Genomic DNA, 22,306 nt, shown 5'->3' with positions numbered 1-22,306 from the left:
AAGAAAATGACAACAACAAACAAAAACCTAAAATGTTACTGCTAACATGGCCATAAATGTTCATCAGTAGATAGATAAGTGCCATAACTGATGAGGGCCGCACCCGCTCCTTTCTGGGTGGAAACACCTGTTCACATTCATCAGCAGTGCATGGGAGAAACAGATTCTCTGATGGTTTAAAAGCTTAAAAATATTAAAAACAGTACAGTTGCATGTCTCCTAAAATTACTTCCATGTTAGAGGTGTTTAATGAGAGTTTTTGAGCAGGAGTAAGAGTAACTGATTACATTTACTCGTGCTACTGAAGTTGAGTTGTTTTTTATGTTCAGTCATTTTACTTGAACTGCAAAATACAGAGTGGCATCAAAAACAGAGTAGATCGAAACAGAAAGCCAAAGGTAGGAGGTCCATGCTTTCTGACATCATGAAACTGGCCGGTTGTTCGGCTTTTTATCATTTATTTTACAGGGAATTTTTATAAAATCAACATTTCTGTAACTATGCCAGAGTTAGCCATAAGGCTAGCTTCCATCTGCAGTCCCTGGCTTGATGTTAAACTTGGCTCCCTGACCTCTGGACATCCAGTAGCACATTGAGAAAACCAGCGGCTGCATCTGACTTTAGCTTAAGTCAGGCCTGGTGAGAGATCCTCTGGTTGTTAGTGCGCATGAAGGAAAGCTCTTATCTACTGTATACGCCCATATCAAAAACAGCTCCTCAGTACTGTGAGTAAACCAGATTTACTTTCTCTTTTTACAGAGACCGAGTTTAAATTCTACCTGAGTACATGTTTTACCCAGTAAGTGTGCTTTAACGTGAGTACAGCCTCTGGTCACAGAGCTCTTCTTTACACTCATTCCTCCTCTGAGAACAGGAAACAGACATTTACTGCTTAAGATAGCTTCAAGGACAGAATGCCACATGGTTGCACAGATCCCCGTGCTGTCTCTGTTATATTCTCAGAGCGTGTTTTCATCAGAACGCTGGTGTGGTTGCTCTGAGTGGGGAGCGAGGTTTCACTGCTCTCATAAATGTTTGACCTGAAACTCTCAGTGATGCTGAGGTTTTCTGCAGGAAGTACTCAGCTATTATCTCTTCTCAATGATGACTCATTAGGCTGGCCATTTGCGCCCATTTTGGGCTCTATTTGTCCCTCCTCCAATGATCTGGAGATTCGCTCGATTCAAGACTTGTCAGAAATGATTGTTAGTCCAAATCCTCCTCCGCTTGGTCGTCTGATCAGGCTCTGAAATGGCAGTGAGAACCAAGGGACTGGAGGATGTCACCAGTCGAATGTTACATTTTTTACAGCGAACAAACCCTCACAATGTCATCTTCTTCTTTTCCCTGCTCATCATAATGCCCGCCCCAGCAGCCAGCTGATGACGTCCTCCATGATTACGTTCTGCCTGCTTCTTTGAGATTTTGGTTCTCTAGGACTGCCACTACGCTGTTGTTACTAAAAGCAGCAGCTGTGAAGTCTGGACTGAACTCTTTAGTGCAGGGGTGTCAAACTCAAGGCCCAGGGGCCAAATCTGGCCCACAAGACCAGATCACATTTTTTATTCTAGCTGGCCCACTGAAGATTTAATAATGTAGACTAGACCTTACTGATGTGAAATATTCTTGGTAAGCACTAAAAATGAGAGACCGTAAAAAATAAAGAAAAAAGATAAAAAGTCAGAAATGTGGGAGGAGAAATTAATTTGTTTTCATTTTTGTATCTCTATGAAATAAAGTTAAGATTTTTATTGTTATCATGCATTTAGATCTTTTCTACTCCTAACTTTGAATTTTAATCCCATATTTTGACATTTTAACCCATTAAAGCCTAAAAACACAAATTATAGCCAGAAAGTTAGAATTTTTTGGGACCGAAATGATTATTTCACTTTCTACTGAAATCCAAAAAATCAAAATTCCCATAAAATTTGACATGTATATTTTTGTATCTCATTTGATACATTTGGTGTTTTTGGTAACTGATAATCCACTTGAGAGCATTTTTGTCAATTATCAGATTGTATTCAGAAGTTTTTTTTAGTAAGTTATAGATCTTATTGATTAGATAGACCCAGCAACTGACCGGCGACCAGTCCAGGGTGTACCCCGCTTCTCGCCCAATGACAGCTGGGATAGGCTCCAGCCCCTCCGCGACCCCGAACGGGATAAGCGGTATAGGAAATGGATGGATGGATGATTAGATAGAGGTATCATAAAAGTATGTATCAATTATGATACAACAGGCTTTAAGGGGTTAAAATCCTGATTTAGAATTTTAGTTCATATTTTTTAAAACATTATTTTGACTTTTAATTTTGGGTTTGACCTCTTGAACTAATACGTTTTTACATTTCTGTTTTTTCCTACTTATTATTTTGACTTTTTTAAATCATTTATCATCAGTGCTTTTTTCCCATAATTCCTCAGTGGTGATGATGGCAGTTTACAGTTAAATGTTGACCCTGTTAGGCTCTCAGGTTAGACCTGAATTCAGAATCCGGCCCCTTGTCTGACCCCCAGTCTGGTCTACTGCATTGGTTCATAAATGGTGTGAGTTTTAGTGTGCCCTGGGGATTTGTTCAACCATAAATGATCATTACAACATGGAGGATGCTGTTACAGATTCTACATAGTGTGTCTTGAGATTTCGGTGTGGTCTCTTGGACAAAAAAGTTGGAAACCCACTGGTCTAGCGTGTGCACTGGGAGAATCATAATGCCAAAAATCTTTTGAATAGTTGTTGGTCTCCCATGTCTTTAAACCAGTAAAGCTTTAAAAACTCATCTAATGTGTGGCCAGCCTTACTGACATGAAAAATCAGGAAAAATCTGTTGAAGTTTATGAAGATGGAAAGATCCCAAACATGTACAACCCTGCCGAAATACAAAGGAGAGGCTGGATAAATATTTCAGAGTCAGACTGGTTAATGAGTCTCTTGCCAGCGTGAGGGCCAAACCTTCTCTATCCAGCCCTGCAGCAGTCGCAGCACGTCGATGCGCTGGTAGATCCGGCAGAGTTCAGTGAGCTCAGTGACTGTTTTCTGGTTGTAGCGCAGCAGGAACTCCTGGGTTGGGCTGAGGGACAAAGAGCCCTGTGTCCGGTGCTCCAGCAGGGTCAGTTCATCGTAGCTCATCCCCCAGCGACTTGCAAAGTTCTTCCAGTTTTTGACAGTGCAGTGGTTCGGATCCAGCTTGAGCCGCAGTAAGTCCAGGAGGTCTTTGTCATTCATGAGGTCACTGATCTTGGGAGGAGGTGCTGGGCAGCAGCACTTTTCACACGGGCTGGTCAGGATCTGCAGTTCTTTGGGGCAGTCTGACAGGGCAGATGTGGACAGACTGCATTAGCTCAAGAAAATAAAAACATCACAAATAACACTAGATCAGCATCACATTTAACCTGTAAAACACATATGAGCTTTAAAATCACTTTAAAGTTAATTTCCATTTTCATCGTCTAATATTACCTCACATGCCAGACACGCTGCCTATGCACTAAACTGCAGAATATATGCTCAACAGGCAGCTGAAGACTCTTCACTGTCAGTGGAGCCAGTTCAACTTAAAGGCAAACAAATGAAATCCCCATAAAGTCCTTCTGTCATGATAACCACTACAAGTGAACAGAAATACCTGGTGAAATTGAAGTCAAGCAGGTGCATTCTTCATCTTCCACCGGCTTCAAAACAGGAAAAAAATGGATTCTATTAGTTGGAACATCACAGGAAACCAGTCATTTTTGACAGCTCTGGTTTACAGTGAATATTAAAAACAGATTTACCAGCTTGGAGGTTTTCTCCCTATTGATATAAAAATCAGTCATGGTCAATATTACTTCACTTTGCTGACAGAAAATTAAAAAAATCCTCTTTAATGTTAAAGGGAAAACAGATTTCTACAAATAAGTGTCCATTAAATAAAAATCTATGCTGTAAAATAAGTGACTACATAAATATTCCCTCCTTCTATTCAGTAGAGTCAGCTTTGGTTGCAGTCACAGCTCTGAGGCTGTGTGGATAGGTCTCAGTCAGGCTCAAATGATGCTGCTGAGAAACATCCCAAGAGCATGATGCTGCTGAGAAGCATCTCCACAGCATGATGCTGCTGAGAAGCATCTCCACAGCATGATGCTGCAGAGAAGCATCTCCACAGCATGATGCTGCAGAGAAGCATCCCCACAGCATGATGCTGCAGAGAAGCATCCCCACAGCATGATGCTGCTGAGAAGCATCTCCACAGCATGATGCTGCAGAGAAGCATCTCCATAGCATGATGCTGCTGAGAAGCATCCCCACAGCATGATGCTGCAGAGAAGCATCCCCACAGCATGATGCTGCAGAGAAGCATCCCCACAGCATGATGCTGCTGAGAAGCATCTCCACAGCATGATGCTGCTGAGAAGCATCTCCACAGCATGATGCTGCAGAGAAGCATCCCCACAGCATGATGCTGCTGAGAAGCATCCCCACAGCATGATGCTGCAGAGAAGCATCTCCACAGCATGATGCTGCTGAGAAGCATCTCCATAGCATGATGCTGCTGAGAAGCATCTCCACAGCATGATGCTGCTGAGAAGCATCTCCACAGCATGATGCTGCCACCAGCGTGCTCCACAGTGGGGATGGTGTGTTTGTGGTGATGTCAGTGTTTGGCGTCTTGTCTGATGGTCTCAAAGCTCCATTCTGGTCTCATCAGACCAAAGACCTTTCTTCCTCTTGACCATGGAGTCTCCCACAGTCCTTCTGGTGAACTCTAGTCCAGATTGAATCTGAGTTTTCTTCAACAGTGTCTTTCTCTTTGCCACTCTCCCATAAAGCTCTGACTGGTGAAGAACCCGGCCAACAGTTGTTGTCTGCAGAGTCTCTCCATCTCAGCTGCTGAAGCTTGGAGCTCCTTCAGAGTAGTCATAGGTGTCTTGGTGTCCTCTCTCACTAGTCTCCGTCTTGCACGCCCACTCAGTTTGTGAGGACGGTCTGATCTAGGCAGATTTACACATGTGACATATTCCTTCATTTCTTCATGGTAGATTTAACTGAACTCTGGGGGATGTTCAGAGACATGGAGATGTTTCTGTCTCCATCCCCTGACTTAGACTTTTCAATAACCTTTTCTCTGAGATGCTTGGAGCGTTCTTTTGTCTTCATGGTGTAATGGCAGCCAATACTGATGAACCAGTGACTGGACCTTCTAGACACAGGTATCCTTCTGAGACATATTCACTGACCTCAGCTGATCCCCATGTCTACTTGCACCAATTAGCTGGACCTCTGTTGGATTAGCTCAGTCACTTTAAAGGGTGAATATTTATGCCGTCACTGATTTTACATTACAGATTTATATTTAATTGCAAGACTGCATAGAAATCTGTTTTCACTGTGACATTAAAAAGTTTTTTTGTCAAAAAAGCAGAGTTGTATTGACCATGATTGACTTATAAAATCAATGAAAGGGTAAAACATCCATGGGAGTGAATTCTTTAATAGGCACGGTAAACAGAGTAAAAGGTTAGAGAGGAGACAGACACAAAACAAAGCACAGAGAAACAGGCAAAGTTAATGCATCCATCCATTACATAAACTGCTCATTATATATCATCTAACTGGATCAAGGGGAGCTGGAGCTAAACCCAGCTGGCACCAGTAGAGAGGCTTGCCAGTCAGTCGAAGGGCTGATGTAGGGAGACAATCAGGCACACTCACAACCATGGGCAATTAAGAGTCTCCAGTCAACCTAATGAGCATGTTTTTAGACTGTGGGAGGAGAGAACACATGCATTCATGGGAGGAACATGCAAACTCCACACAGAAAGATCCTATCCAATTTGAACCAGGAACCTCGCTGTGAGGCGACCGCAGTATCACTGTGTAACTCCACCCATAAAATTCAACTCGAGCCTGAATAAATGTACTTTAAGCTGTTTCTAAAAAGAGCTGATAGACTCTTCACAGCATAAAAACAGAGGAAGGGCAGCCATCGCTGTGGTGCTACAGCCTGAGAGGAATGATCTGTGGGATTTAAAGTTAGGGTGGGGGACCACCACGAGTCTTTTCGGCTTGATTGCCTTAGTGTAAGATTTATTCCTGAATCAGTGTTTCCCATCAGTAATGTAGACCATGGAGCTCGGCCATAGTTGTCCCACCAATGTTCCATTTCATAAAACTGACATCCCGTCTGAACCGTATGTGCACGTGAGCCGTGCTGTGAGCACAGAGTGTGGCACAGATGAGCGCTGTGTGACTGAACTGCAAAGACTCAAGCTACAGCAGAAGAAGCCTTTCAACATTTCAGGTGAAACATTTGTTCCTCTACATCTGATATCCTGGTAGGATCTGCATATCTGTATGGTTCTCGCCACGTCTCTCTCGTGTGTGTGTGTTGGCTCTGTATCACGCTGTCTAATGTCTAAATCTATAAATATTCTGGTAATGTTTCCATCTAAAGTGACCAAACCTCATCAGCGAGTGTGTGACTGAAAAGACTGAGCTTCAGTCAGACGTATCATTTTACAGTAAAAAAGAGTATTCACGTTAAAACTGCCTGTATCCACTAAAAAAGCAGAGAAAGTAGAACTAAGGGGAACCAGGTCAGTTCTGTCTGAGTGAAACAGTTTTCTGATGTTAGTTTTTTGGCTGATTCATAATTCCCTTAGTATACAGGAGGAACAGCGGGTTAATAATGACCAGCTACTGCTTTCTAAAATGTAAACTTAACACAAGATTCAAGTCACACATCATTTCCAGAGATTTAGCTTACTTTAGGCTGGCAAACATAAAATATCCACTCCACCATAAATGATGGAATAAAGTGCACAGTAGAACAGGAAATAAAGGCTGTGGGAGAGTTTTCTGGTGTGGTCTTAGTTTAAATCAGAGATGGTCATGTGACCTGCTGATGTTTTTAAATAAACATTTATAGACAGTGGAAGTCTTATTATGAATATAAACATAAAAATCCATTACAGACAAGGTATAAAATAATCTTTAGACGTCAATGATATTTTTTCAAAGAAAATAAAATCTGTTAACCTGACACGCCAGATCTGGAAAACCTTCAAAACTAAGTGTTTGGGAAAGGGCAGAGGATTTGAAAAAAAAAAAAAAAAAAACTTGCAGTGTGATTGGATGAACGCTCTGTCTGTCACATCGTTACGGGCCAATCAGAGCAACAAAATGCTTGACTTAGTTGCGACAGAGGTGCGCGTGCGCAGCTACCGAGGACTAACCTGAACCATGGCGACTGTAGACATGTCAGTACACGACTTTTGTGGTTTTTGAAAAGAAAACAACTCACTGCTGTTCTTTGTTCTTCTTTTAATGAAGAAATGTCGTCAAGTTCTGATAAAACTGGCGCTTTAGCAGCATCCACGCTAATCTCTTCCTCCATAACTGCACCGGCCTCTTGTTGCTGTTTGTTTATATCACGACTCCACTGCGCCTGAAAGTACTGCCCCTTGACGCTGATTGGTCCTGTCACTTTTGAGAAACAGAAATCGGGGAATCCATCTGCTTTGCTAGGTTAGAAATCTGTATCATCCAGGTCTTTATGATCAGGTCTGAGGAAAAACTGAAAACAGGATCAGGCCAATTGAACTAAAATCAGCGCCCTATGACTGAACAGAAAACTGTTTAAAGACAACGTGTCCATAGATTCAGCCTGATCACAGGAATGCTGTGTAAATTCTCTCTTAGGAAAGCTGAACTGAAAAATCAGGATGTGTTAAACTTTTACATGTCTCAACAAAAGCAACGTTAACCACCGCAGCACATCAAGGCCAGACGGAGATGAAGACACCCGCCCTGGAGGGATGAATTCATGTACCAGTGATGATCGAGCTGCCTGGAAAGGACAAATTCTTCCTTCTTATCCCCACATTTAACTCTCCATGCACGATTGTTAAGACTGTCTGTCTCTTGGAAAGCTGATGGACAGAAAATGACGTAAGTGCTCCTTCTGTGTTCCTGCTCTGTTATTAGCTGCATCTTTCAGTCCCTGAGGTAAAACCACATCCTGTAGACTCATAACTCGAATTAGAAAGTGCTCATCTGGTATCTCTGCCTAAGATTTAATGGCAGTTTCAGAAATGTCTTTAATATGCAGCTGGGGGCAGATCAGCGTCAGGATACTTGTGATGGCTGAATGTTTGTATCGGCTGTGTTTCATGATCACAGTAAATGAATACTCTCAGAGGCAGGGACTGTGGAAAATGACCCTTCACCATCATCAGCTATCAGATTTACGGTGCCAAAGACACAAACATTAGCAGCAGATCACCTTTCTGTATGACTGAGGAGAGCTATGGTTATATATGAATACACATTTATGATGATGAAGGGAGAAATGTGCCTGATGTTTGCTATATCCTTACTCTCAGTAATTTAATCTGTGATCCACAAGTACTCAGGATCAGATGAAAAGATTTAATCAGCACAAAGAGTCATCAGCATGACTGACACATCAGTGACATGTTCCTTTCCTTTCTATCTTTAATATCGCCAGGTGAAGGTTCATCGAGCGTCCTGCAGATGGAACAGTTTGTGGTTCATAAAGGTTTGATCTTGTGGCATTGTGTGTGACAGATGCCGAAGAGGAAAGATGAGAGGGGATGAGTGGGTGGGTAAGAAAGTCTGTGGACTGACGTGAAACTCAGCCTGAACTTCACCTACGTACGTAAATAACATAACTCAGCGGTAATCTCCTCTGTGGAAACGTGTGAAAGGTTATAATTGAAGGGCAATGCTTCAACCACTGGTGAAATGTGCAAACCTGCCTCCAGTGCAGAGATACAGACCTGTCTTATTCTGTCTGAGGAGGGGCTCAGGTATTCAGAGGGCATTGAGGCCAAGTGGAGAGTCACTGCATCTGCTGGAGAGACAGTTCACATGAAAACATCATTACTGACACGCATGCTTCCCAAATGTTCACTATAACAAGGAGAGGGCAGTTCAACAACATTGTGATAAAGGTCTGAAAACAACAGCACATTTTTAAGCAGCTGGAATCATGTTGTTGTTTTAGGTTAGCCAGCAGTTAGATGCTACTCACAGTAACGTCCTCCTGCTCTCACAGTGATGTAAATATCTACACCAGTGCTCCTCTCAACCTCTCATTCAGTTATAAAAACAGCAGACGTGCCAGCAGACAACACTGAGGTACTCTGCAGCTTGTGATATCAAACATTTCTCTGTTTTGATACTGCCATCGGCTATTTTCACTTATTTATTGACCTGTAGCAAGTTCTTTTTCTGAGTTTGAGCTAGAGTTAATTTTGGCTTACCAGAAATGCTTTATTTTCTTTAAAAATGAAAGCATTTTTGATAAGAATGTGAAGTAAAACACCATCCACTTGCAGAGAAAAAACATTTAAAAGTAAAGTGACGGCTTCTGGAGAGTGTTTTAGTGCAGAGGTTCTCAGACTTTTTCAGGTCTAGGGACCCCTCACAGTGCAGAAAACTTTCCAAGGACATCCACATAACCATCAGGCTAATTAAACATGTGTTAACTGCAGTTTGTCCTCCTCAATGCTGTATTTTAAACTCTTCAACCTCAGTTCAAGCTCTTGTCCATTTGAGTGTGGTTTCTCACTTTTTACAATCCTTTAAGCAGCCAAAGAAGAAGCCCACTGTGCTTTTTCTTGTGCTTTTTTTATGCCTGATGAGATGATGAAATTTACCTGATATATCACAGTCAAATCTGAGTTTTGATTGGCCAAAGCTGAATTATGTGGGTGTCACTGCTTTAGTATGCTGCTTTTATGGTACTGTGAGATGTGGTACTATACTGTGTATATAGTATAGTATAGTATATACTATAGTGTATATATATATATATATATATATATATATACACACTATAGTATAGTATAGTATAGTATAGTATATACTATAGTGTATATATATATATATATATATATATATATATATATATATACACACACTATAGTATAGTATAGTATAGTATATACTATAGTGTATATATATATATATATATATACACTATAGTATAGTATAGTATAGTATATACTATAGTGTAATATATATATATATATACACTATAGTATAGTATAGTATAGTATATACTATAGTGTAATATATATATATATATACACTATAGTATAGTATAGTATAGTATATACTATAGTGTAATATATATATATATATATATATACACTATAGTATAGTATAGTATAGTATATACTATAGTGTAATATATATATATATATATATACACTATAGTATATACTATAGTGTAATATAGTATATACTATAGTGTAATATATATATATATATATATATATATATACACACTATAGTATAGTATAGTATAGTATATACTATAGTGTAATATATATATATATATATATATATACACTATAGTATAGTATAGTATAGTATATACTATAGTGTAATATATATATATATATACACTATAGTATATACTATAGTGTAATATATATATATATATATATATATATACACTATAGTATATTATAGTATAGTATATACTATAGTGTAATATATATATATATATATATATACACTATAGTATAGTATAGTAGAGTATATACTATACTATACTATAGTGTGTATATATATATATATATATATACACTATAGTATAGTATAGTATAGTATATACTATAGTGTTATATATATATATATATATACACTATAGTATAGTATAGTATAGTATATACTATAGTGTAATATATATATATATATATATACACTATAGTATAGTATAGTATAGTATATACTATAGTGTAATATATATATATATATATATATAGACACTAAAGTATATACTATAGTGTAATAGAGTATATACTATAGTGTGTATATATATATATATATATATACACTATAGTATAGTATAGTATAGTATATACTATAGTGTAATATATATATATATATATATATATATACACTATAGTATAGTATAGTATAGTATATACTATAGTGTAATATATATATATATATATACACTATAGTATAGTATAGTATAGTATATACTATAGTGTAATATATATATATATATATATATATACACTATAGTATAGTATAGTATAGTATATACTATAGTGTAATATATATATATATATATATATATACACTATAGTATATACTATAGTGTAATATATATATATATATATATATATATATATATAATTTATAGTATAGTATAGTAGTATATACTATAGTGTAATATATATATATATATATATATATACACTATAGTATAGTATGGTATAGTATATACTATAGTGTAATATATATATATATATATATATATACACACACTATAGTATAGTATAGTATAGTATATACTATAGTGTAATATATATATATATATATATATATATATATACACTATAGTATAGTATAGTATATACTATAGTGTATATATATATATATATATATATATATATATATATACACTATAGTATAGTATAGTATTGTATATACTATACTGTGTATACTATACTGTGGTACTATGGTACTGTATGTATTTATTTGATTTTTTATTACATGGCATTACTTTAATCATTTTTTTTTTAATTATTTTGTAGACCCCCAAGTTCTGGCTCACGGGCCCCCAGGGGTCCTTGGACCCCAGTTTGAGAGCCCCTGTTGTAGTGTAGTCGCTCACCTTTACCAGGCTACTGGCAGAGGGAACGCGATAAAACGTGACCTCCTGAAAAGTGTGAATGCTGTCACTATGACCAGGTATCATCAGTGAGTCATTTAAACGTGTCCGTCTGCGTATCTCTAATGGCAGGGGTTAACAGAATAAGCCGTCTCCTAGTCCTGGATTCAGACCAGACTGGTGGAGCACTGCAGCACTCATTTATAGAACACATCTAAAAGTCAGCCTCATGAAGCACACCGGCCCTGCCCTCACCAGTATTTTAGAAAGCTGAGCTGTTTCTGAGCGTTCCCACCTTCTGAACATGTAAACAGCATTTTTGAAAAGTCCTTCCAGGGTAAACATTTTTAAAAACTCTGCCACTTGAGGCTGGTTTAATGAAGAGAACCACCACACAGTGAGGCTTTGGGCCCTAGACCTTCATCAGACATGAGCAGACTCTGAGGATGAACCTACATATATGTGCAGCCTGAACATTGTGCAGGTTTTATTGTATGACATGCTTTGTAACTATTTTTGTATGTTTTATATATTCTCACATTGGCAGAATTGTGTCACATGACTTGTCAGGTGACTCAGGCCATCATGACACCCCTAATAACGACACTCAGCCGTCGGCAGTGTTTCCACGCCATATTTGAGTGTCTGCTCTATAATTAGAAATTTACCATTTTAAAACATGAAAGTTGAGTTTTTTTCTCGACCATGATTCAACTAGTGCGCTCAAACCAAAACAAAAACATCCTGTTAAACTTTTTAAATTATTTGTATCCCTTAATTGGAGTCTGTTTGGTACAAACTGCTTAGCAATGGAACATTTGATGCAGTGAAAGGTTATTATAGATGAACAAAATAAATAAAACTAAATATAAAAATCATGTAACTTCACTTCAAGTGGAAAACAGGGCTTTCCAAAAACAGCCCACATTGAGTGTGTGGGATCACCTCCTGTTGTCCTGTGCCGTTTCTCATGCTGACAAAGCTTTGGCTTAATTTTTACTCCATTTTTTTAACATGCTATTTTAATCTTGTCAGATTAAGCACAATTTGTACATCATAATAAATGCATATCACTTCCTTTAATTCCCTTCAAGACCATCTATCCATCCATCCATCCATCCATCCATGCATCATCCATCCATCAATCCATCCATCTATCCATCCATGCATCATCCATCCATCAATCCATCCATCTATCCATCCATCCATGCATCTATCCATCCATCCATCCATGCATCATCCATCCATCAATCCATCCATCTATCCATCCATCCATCCATCCATGCATCTATCCATCCATCCATCCATGCATCCATGCATCTATCCATCCATCCATCCATGCATCCATGCATCTATCCATCCATCCATCTATCCATCCATGCATCATCCATCCATCAATCCATCCATCTATCCATCCATGCATCATCCATGCATCTATCCATCCATCCATCCATCCATCCATGCATCTATCCATCCATCCATCCATGCATCCATGCATCTATCCATCCATCCATCTATCCATCCATGCATCATCCATCCATCATCCATCCATCCATGCACTTATCCATCCATCCATCCATCCATCTATCCATCCATGCATCATCCATCCATCAATCCATCCATCCATCAATCCATCCATCTATCCATCCATGAATCATCCATCCATCATCCATCCATCCATGCACTTATCCATCCATCCATCCATCCATCTATCCATCCATGCATCATCCATCATCCATCCATGCATCATCCATCCATCCATCCATTAATGCATCCATCCATGCATCCATCCATCCATCCAGCCATGCATCCATCCATCCATCCATCCATCCATCCATCCATGCATCATCCATCCATCCATCCATCCATCCATCCATGCTGACAGAGTTTTGGCTTAATTTTTACTCCATTTTTTTAACATGCTATTTTAATCTTGTCAGATTAAGCACAATTTGTACATCATAATAAATGCATATCACTTCCTTTAATTCCCTTCAAGACCATCTATCCAGCCATCCATCCTTCCATCCATGCATCATCCATCCATCAATCCATCCATCTATCCCTCCATCCATCCATCCATCCATCCATGCATCATCCATCCATATATCCATCAATCCATCCATCCATCCATCCATCCATCCATCCATCCATCCATCCATCTATCCATCCATCCATCCATGCATCTATCCATCCATCCATCTATCCATCCATCCATCCATCCATCCATCCATCCATCTATCCATCCATCCATCCATCTATCCATCCATCCATCCATCCATCCATCTATCCATCCATCCATCTATCCATCCATGCATCCATCCATCCATCCATGCATCTATCATCATCCATCCACGAATCATCCATCATCCATCCATCCATCCATCCATCCATCCATGCATCATCCATCATCCATCCATGCATCATCCATCCATACATCCATCCATTAATGCATCCATCCATGCATCATCCATCCATCCATCCATGCATCCATCCATCCATGCATCATCCATCCATCCATCCATCCATCCATCCATCCATCCATGCATCCATCCTTCGGTTATTGATCTCACAAGCTACTAATAATCTGTAGCGACATCAGCCTGAGAGAACAGATCTCCTTGACATGTCTCTATAATGGAAAATAAAAGAACTAGCTAGTAATGCCCAGATGAGTCCATCTAGTGTGGTGGAAATGCACCCTTAAAAGGCCTTTAAAATGTTGTCTGTGTTGGTTATTTACCATGTGGATCCGTCACCTGCACTGGGTAGTTGGCCTCCAAAGACTTAGGGAGAGAAGAAAGCAGACAATGAAAGTGAATAAAAGTAAAAAAAGAGCCAGAGCTGTACATGTGCTTTGTTCATGAGAAGACAGGCCCGTTCATAACATCTGCAGCTGTGGAGGAAGATGGCTCTGTTGTGTGCACAGAGGGGAAAAAGCTTGCTGTAACCTGTTCCTGAATGAGCCCTCTGGCACTAGCATTCACAGCACAGTGTGTTCAGTTATGGTACATTTCTCAGCAGATTACTGTCAGACTCTGCTTTCTAAGGAAGAACAATGAGAAATCAGCACCGAGCAAACTAGATGAGGACAAGTCAAGACAATGAGTGGCTTAAACAAACACTCAATGAGAGAAAATAACAGAGAAGAGATGCTCACAATTTCTGCCACAAAGCTGCTGGTGTCTGTGTCCTCCACTGGTTCAGAGCTGCTTCTTTCTGTGGCAGAAAAACAGAGCATGTTTCATATCCTGTCACCTCCACACAGAGCGTTCACAGCAAAGACACATCTGTCAGTATGGAAACACTGGAGTGTGAGAGGGAGCTGAAACCTTGGATGTAGTCAAAGAAAAACAGAACTTAAACTCATGAACCGACCACGACACCGCTAGTCCAGTCAGTGACAGTGTCCTCCTGGCAGTCTGAATTAGCTTTAAATAAACATTACATTCTTACAGCATCAACAATATTTATCACCATTCTGTTGGCCTGAGATAATAATGGTTCCAGTTGTGAATCATGAGGACTCTTTCTAACCTCTGTTGTAACTACAGCTGTGAAGTGGCTGAAGGTCACTAGGCATCACTTTAAACCAGGGATAGAACTTCAGAAAGGGCCACATTCATTTTCTCTCTGCCAGAGGGCTACATTTTACAAACTGCAGTTAGAATTACCCATAATTATTCAGAACCAACAAACACAGTGCCTATAGACAGTGTTTTATGGATTTTATAAATCAGTCATGGTCAATATAACTTTGTTTTTTTTTTTTTTACAAAAATCCTCTTTAACGTCAAAGTGAAAACAGATTTCTACAAAGAAATGTCCAAATAAAAACTGTACTGTAAAACCAGTGAGTGCATAAATATTCCTCCTTCTAGTCAGTCTTTGTTGGAGTCTCCTGTGTCTGCAGTCTCAGCTCTGAGTCTGTGTGGATAGGTCTGAGTCAGGATCAAACATCTGGACTGGTCTGTGTGGATAGGTCTGAGTCAGGATCAAACATCTGGACTGGTCTGTGTGGATAGGTCTGAATCAGGGTCAAACATCTGGACTAGTCCGTGTGGATAGGTCTCAGTCTGGATCAGACATCTGGACTGGTCTGTGTGGATAGGTCTGAATCAGGGTCAAACATCTGGACTAGTCCGTGTGGATAGGTCTGAGTCAGGATCAAACATCTGGACTAGTCCGTGTGGATAGGTCTGAATCAGGGTCAAACATCTGGACTAGTCCGTGTGGATAGGTCTCAGTCTGGATCAGACATCTGGACTGGTCTGTGTGGATAGGTCTGAATCAGGGTCAAACATCTGGACTAGTCCGTGTGGATAGGTCTCAGTCTGGATCAGACATCTGGACTGGTCTGTGTGGATAGGTCTCAGTCAGGATCAAACATCTGGACTGGTCTGTGTGGATAGGTCTCAGTCAGGATCAAACATCTGGACTGGTCTGTGTTGATAGGTCTCAGTCAGGATCAGACATCTGGACTGGTCTGTGTGGATAGGTCTCAGTCAGGATCAAACATCTGGACTGGTCTGTGTGGATAGGTCTCAGACAGGATCAAACATCTGGACTGGTCTGTGTGGATAGGTCTCAGACAGGATCAAACATCTGGACTGGTCTGTGTGGATAGGTCTGAGTCAGGGTCAAACATCTGGACTGGTCTGTGTGGATAGGTCTCAGTCAGGATCAGACATCTGGACTGGTCTGTGTGGATAGGTCTCAGTCAGGATCAGACATCTGGACTGGTCTGTGTGGATAGGTCTCAGTCAGGATCAGACATCTGGACTGGTCTGTGTGGATAGGTCTCAGTCAGGATCAGACATCTGGACTCTGGAATTTTACTCTATTCTTCTTTGATAAACTGCTCAAGCTCTGTCTGGTTGATCAGGGATCAGGACTGAACAGACCTGTAAAGACCAGATACTAATCCTCTACTTGTTTAAGGTCTGGGCTTTGACTCGGCCACTCCAGAACATTCTCCTTGTTGTCTTTAAACCATTTCTGTGTAGCTTTCTCTGGATGCTTCGGCTCATTGTTTGACTGGAAAATAAATCTTCTCTAAGCTGTAGTTCTCTGTCAGACTGAAGAAGATTGTCCTCCAGGATTTTCCTATATTTTGGTGCATTCATTCTCCCCTCTACCTTTACAAGCCTTCCAGGGCCAACTGCTGAGAAGCATCCCCATGACACAATGCTGCCGAGAAGCATCCCCACGACACAATGCTGCTGAGAAGCATCTCCACAGCCTGATGCTGCTGAGAAGCATCCCCACAGCACGATGCTGCTGAGAAGCATCCCCACAGCACGATGCTGCTGAGAAGCATCCCCATAGCACGATGCTGCTGAAAAGCATCCCCACGGCATGATGCTGCCACCAGCGTGCTCCACAGTGGGGCTGGTTTGTTTTTGGTCATGTCAGTGTTTGACCTGCATTCTCAGCTTTAGTGGTTGGCTCCTCCCAGCCGTGCACGCCCTCACCCGTTGACAGTGTTTTATTAGTTGACATTAATTTGCCTTTCTGGGGTTGATTTGCTGTTCATTTTGATATCATTCTATACTTTTTTGCTTCTGCCATGGGTGAGTACATTGGGAAGTTTAATGTTTGCTACATGGTAAAATTCTGTGGTTATCTTTTCTTCATCAGTGTGGCTGCTGTAGTTCTATGACCTGCTGACTGACCTGTGACCTCTGACCTGTAGCTGGGGCCACAGGATGGGATGTAATGTTGACCTAGTGCTGATTCCCTATCAGGAGTCTGTGCAGTGAGTTGTATTTTGAAGTTGAGCCGATGTTTTCATGTTCTCCCTCATGTTTGGACTGATCTGCTCAGCGGTCACTGATGCGGTTTGGCTGTAGCCAGTACTGAAAACAGAAGTGGCATGTATCTTGAGTGCAGTGGCGTGGAGTGCACAGACAGAGCACCAATTTCAGATTTTCTGCTCACTGTTAGATGAGTTTGGCTGTTCTTTGGCTAAAATGCTTAGTTTTAGTTTCTGTGGTTCTTCGGTCATAGGGGATTCTTCTCAGGGGGCAAACCCAAAAGAGAAAGTTAAAATCATTATTTACTTTTCATTCTATATTCAAATGTGATGTTTGACTAAAGTGCAAGGCCTAAAATCCCATTGTGTGAAGTCTTGACCAATCAATAGGGACATTTGATCTTGGTCGGCTAGGGAAAGGGCTGGGTGGGCCAACAATACTAGAGGTTAGAGTAGATACAGTGATCTGAGACATGCTGTAGAAAGTGTAAATACATGCTGTTCACACCTGTGTGCACACAAACTCCTGCAGGTCAGAGTCTCAGGAGCCCCCACCTTCTCCAAAAAGCTGAATAACATTTACTAAGAAACCATTCTGAATAGGGTTGTTCTGATTCTGATCCCAGTCTCAGAAATACGTATGAAACTGCTTGCAGGTACTGGTATCAGCGAGTACACCAGTTTATGCACCGATGTGATACCGTTTGGTTTAGCTTTATGTCTTGCTTCGTTTAGCCATGCTAACTGTTAGCGCTATAAACTGGAAATCATTGTTCTTCACTGCCAGAAAAAACGTTGTGCACTGGCTATCGTTTTCAGAGCAGCACAGAAGAACCAGAGGACCCACCTTAGCAGAAAAGAATAGGGTCTGTGTGACGGTTTCTCTCTGAATGTGATCGTTAAAACGCCTTCCAGACGGGCGCCGTCGTACACGACAGGAAGTGACAGTTTATCAGAAGTGAAATCACTTTTGAACCATAAATCGCTGCCTCTTACTTGTTTTTCCTCCTGAAGCTAGCTGTTGTGTCGTCACATTGATGCCTTTGAATCCTTACAGCAGCATTTTCAGAGAGTCTGGAACTCGTGGGGCTTTTGGGGACTTTAATGATTAAATCCACACCAGTAAACCTGATACTGGACCTCTTTTTATCCACTTTAAACAAATTAAGATCATTTATTACTGCTAGCCCAAATGCTAACTCTAATGCTAACCACCATAACTGTTTGGGTCTGTCAGCCAATAGCAGGCTGTTCTGTATCACACCATGGTACCTGAGTAGAGCATGAGAGACAGAGCCTGTGCTGCAGCCCCCTGTATTATTACTTTAATATTTAGCAGTAAAACTCAATAATCAGCAGAAAAACTACTTTAGGCTCACAGAGACGCTCTACATTATGATTCTATTGGTTGAGCCATGTTCTGAGTCAGATACAGGTCTGAAATAATTCACTAGTCTGCACAGTCAGTCCAGAAAGTTCTGGTATTGGATCAGGACCCGGTATCAGTATTGTATCAGGAAGGAAAAAAATGGTACCGGAACACCCCGAATCCTGAACCGTAAACCACTGGGGCTGAGATACACCATGAAGGATGTGACAGTCAGTCTGCTGCTGTCAAAAACTCAAACTAAGAAGACTTTAGTTTAGTAAATACACAGCACAGCTTCTTTTCTCTTTGCTATAAAGCTCAAAACCCTGCAGGGCTCTAGTGGAGGAGAGCTGAGATCTTAGCTCTGTTGTTTGTTCAAAATCAAACAAACCGGACCAGTGAGGGAATCCGGCACAACTTCTCCAAACAGTTCAGGTGTTAAAGCAACAGAAGAGCCAGTATTCCCTGCTCTTCTCTGGGAACAATGGTGCATCTGTCTCTGTGTGGTTTTACTACGAAGAACCCACGAACTGCAGTGATTTGATCGTTTTGTTGATGTCTCTGTATAGTAGACTAACACTGACCTATGGCCCTGAAACAAAGTATTAAATTCATCTCTGAACTAAAATAACAGAAAACATTCAGCAACCAGAATGACACTTAAACAAATAGCTCCATCTCAGAGAGGGGAAAATTTAGAGCAGTAATATTCACAGGTGAACGAGGACAAAAACACAAAGGTGGCTCTGAAGCTCCAGAAAATACCTGGACGGGGGTACGCCGGCCTTCCTTGGGCTACGTCACTGTAAAGCCTTTGTGTCCACAGAGCTCCAAATAAAGATCTGCTTTGGCCTTTCTTAGGTTTCACTCTATGGCGATGGAGCTTTAATTAGCATCGGAAACTAGAAGAAGGATTAAGTGTTCCTGTGTAAACCAGCCGTTTCAGAACCTGAGGGACACAGTGGTCATGAATGTAGGTCTCAGAGGGAGGCCAGCCGGTTTATCAGACTGTTGAAGCATCATGAATTCATCCATAAAGTCATGACGATCAGTGGAGGAACAAGGTCAGTGTTCCAGTCATACTTTTAGATCATTACCTCCGCCAAGGAGGTCATGTGATCGGCAGGGTTTGTTAGTCTGGTAGCAACATAGCTCAAAAAGTTGTGGACGGATTTTGATGAAATTTTCAGGAAATGTCAGAAATGGAATAAGAAAGAACTGATTTGATTTTGGGAGTGATCCAGATCACCGTCTGGATCCAGGAATTTTTTAAAGGATTCTTCACTACTGGGAGAAAGGGCTGATGGCGGAGGTCTGCACTCTCTGAGTTCTTATTATAATTTTAAAGATTTATTTCTGGGCTTTTTGTGCCTTTATTCCATAGTGGAGGACAGTGGATTTGGAGACGGGAGGGATTGTGGGGAGAGACATGTGGCAAAGGGCCAAAGGCTGGATTCGAACCCGAGCCATCCACGCACATGGGCAGCGCCCCTGACTGCCATCTGTGCACCCCAACATACAGTCAGATTATTACTGACACTACAGCCAAACTGCCATGTCCTACTCTGACTTCAATAGGTGGTCTCAGGTATGACCCATGTGGACTTGGCCTGAGTATGTGGGTTAGCTCTGTGCATGTGCATCAGTAAAGCTTTAAAGCTTTAAACACCAAACGTCTCTTTAAAGTGATTCTATTAGTGCAGTATAGACCCATTTTATCCTTCGAGCCACACAGTAGATGTGGAATTAGGATGACAGTTAAAAACAATCAACTTTCATTTGTTTTAAAATGTAGTGAAGTACAATACTTTCCCCAAAATATACCTAAAGTAAAAGAAATAATTTTATATGTGCACAGAACGTACAATAGAAGCTGCTTAATCAGAGTAATTTGAGTAAATGTAATGAGTGATGTGTGCATCCCTACTAACGCAGACAGAAACTTGAGACTCAGTCAGAAAAAGGAAATCATTAGAAGCCATGCTGCAGGTTACATCCTTTCATTTACATTTACAAAATCTCTGACTTTATTTATTCATTTAATCACTTGTGTTGGGCCAAAACCTTGTATCTCCATTTTTCATTACTATTTTCTTTTTCATAAATCAGTGTCTGTACATCTGACAAACTGTCTGTGGAATGTTACAGATATTAAACCAATAAAAAGTGCCAAAAAGATGCTGACAATGGCCGCTCTGTGCTGAGATTATTATCATTATTAAATATATTTGGTTTTTGTTTCCTGAAAGTGGTGATTTTGGAGATATGAGGTTTTCTGACAGCTGTGAAATGCTACCTCATCCACACACGACTGTTCTGATTTTATGATGTAAATATTTAAATACAGCTCCAGATTTAAAAACCTCATCAACTTTCTACAAAAGAACATGAAAAGATGTTACTGTCCCAGGATTCATGAAACGAGGTAATGCTTTATAAAATACAGGTATTTATACAAACAGAGCCAGGTGAGCCCCTCCTCTCTGACGTACTCGTGGTAGTGTGGTTAGAAGCCTCAAACACACACACACACACACACACATCTATGATTCACTGGTTTTCAGCAGTGATGGTGGATTTCTATTCTGAGAATCTCCCGTTTAACAGCAGAGACCACATGAGATGACAGTTAGCTCCCTTTGAGGGGAAGTTAAAGGTTAATCCCCATCATCAAAGCTTCCACTGAATAGCCCACACAGCTTCATGGTTCTCTTTCATCAAAGTCAGCAGTAATCAGGAGTGGAATCATGTAAGAGGAACATTTTCTTCCATCCTGCTCTGGTAATCGATCAGTAACGTTCCTCTTATAAATAGATTCTACATGCTGACCTTTGTGTTTGGATGATGACTGAATTAAACATATTTTACAGTCACCAGATGTGAAAGCCTTGGTTCTCAACTGGTGGGTTGGGACCCAAAAAGTTGGTCTTGAAGCCATTTTCAGTGGGTCCCTGATGTGTCAGGTCAGGTCAGGAATAGGAGCACATGCTGGTTTGGCCCTTGGCCACATCAACCTGACGCATGTCTGGAAAATAAAGTGGCCAAAAGTCTATGATGTGCTTTTTTTTTTAGGGGACATGTTTCCATCTGTTTGCTTTGTCACTTCTTTTGTTCTATGCAAACTCTGTTCATTGAAAACATTTGGTTCTGACTGAAAACCTGAAGAAATTGGGGTCCTGGTTTGTGGTTATTGAGGTGGTGGGTCCTGACAGTCGACCAGCTGAGAGCCTCTAAATTAAAGCATGTCATCATGATCTGTGTCCCGTTAGGATCGCTGCTGCACCCCCTCCTGCACCTCTCCTCTCTCACTCTGGGCAGCACATGATGCTAAATGCATTTGAAGTTATTCATAACAGGGCGAAAGAGGCTCTGTGAGGAGAATATGGTGTTGCTTTAGTTCATGTGCTGGGCCGGATTAACCAATGGGCATTCTGGGCACAGGCCCAGGGTCCCATGTACACTGGGGGCCAGCAAGACGAGAGCGAAAACAGAAGTTATTTTTCCTTGTCCACACAGCGCTGAACGGACCAGACGTTGAGC

At 40.6% G+C, this 22,306-nt stretch overlaps 1 protein-coding gene across 1 annotated transcript in view; it reads right to left on the bottom strand.

The window, feature by feature from the left end:
• Positions 1 to 2,201: 2,201 nt before the first annotated feature.
• edaradd (EDAR-associated death domain) overlaps positions 2,202 to 22,306 on the bottom strand; it is a 35,090-nt gene continuing 14,985 nt past the window's right edge. Inside the window, exons 2-6 of the mRNA XM_041788818.1 lie at positions 14,803 to 14,861; positions 14,386 to 14,428; positions 8,788 to 8,861; positions 3,633 to 3,678; positions 2,202 to 3,315 (exon numbers count right to left, since the gene is read on the bottom strand). Coding sequence (XP_041644752.1) covers positions 2,927 to 3,315; positions 3,633 to 3,678; positions 8,788 to 8,861; positions 14,386 to 14,428; positions 14,803 to 14,861 — 611 coding nt within the window. The 3' untranslated portion in view covers positions 2,202 to 2,926. The remainder of the gene's footprint in view (positions 3,316 to 3,632; positions 3,679 to 8,787; positions 8,862 to 14,385; positions 14,429 to 14,802; positions 14,862 to 22,306) is intronic.

The sequence above is a fragment of the Cheilinus undulatus genome, linkage group 6 (genome assembly GCF_018320785.1).
Source record: "Cheilinus undulatus linkage group 6, ASM1832078v1, whole genome shotgun sequence".
Classification (NCBI taxonomy): domain Eukaryota; kingdom Metazoa; phylum Chordata; class Actinopteri; order Labriformes; family Labridae; genus Cheilinus; species Cheilinus undulatus.
This window is presented reverse-complemented; position numbering and strand designations above follow the sequence as displayed.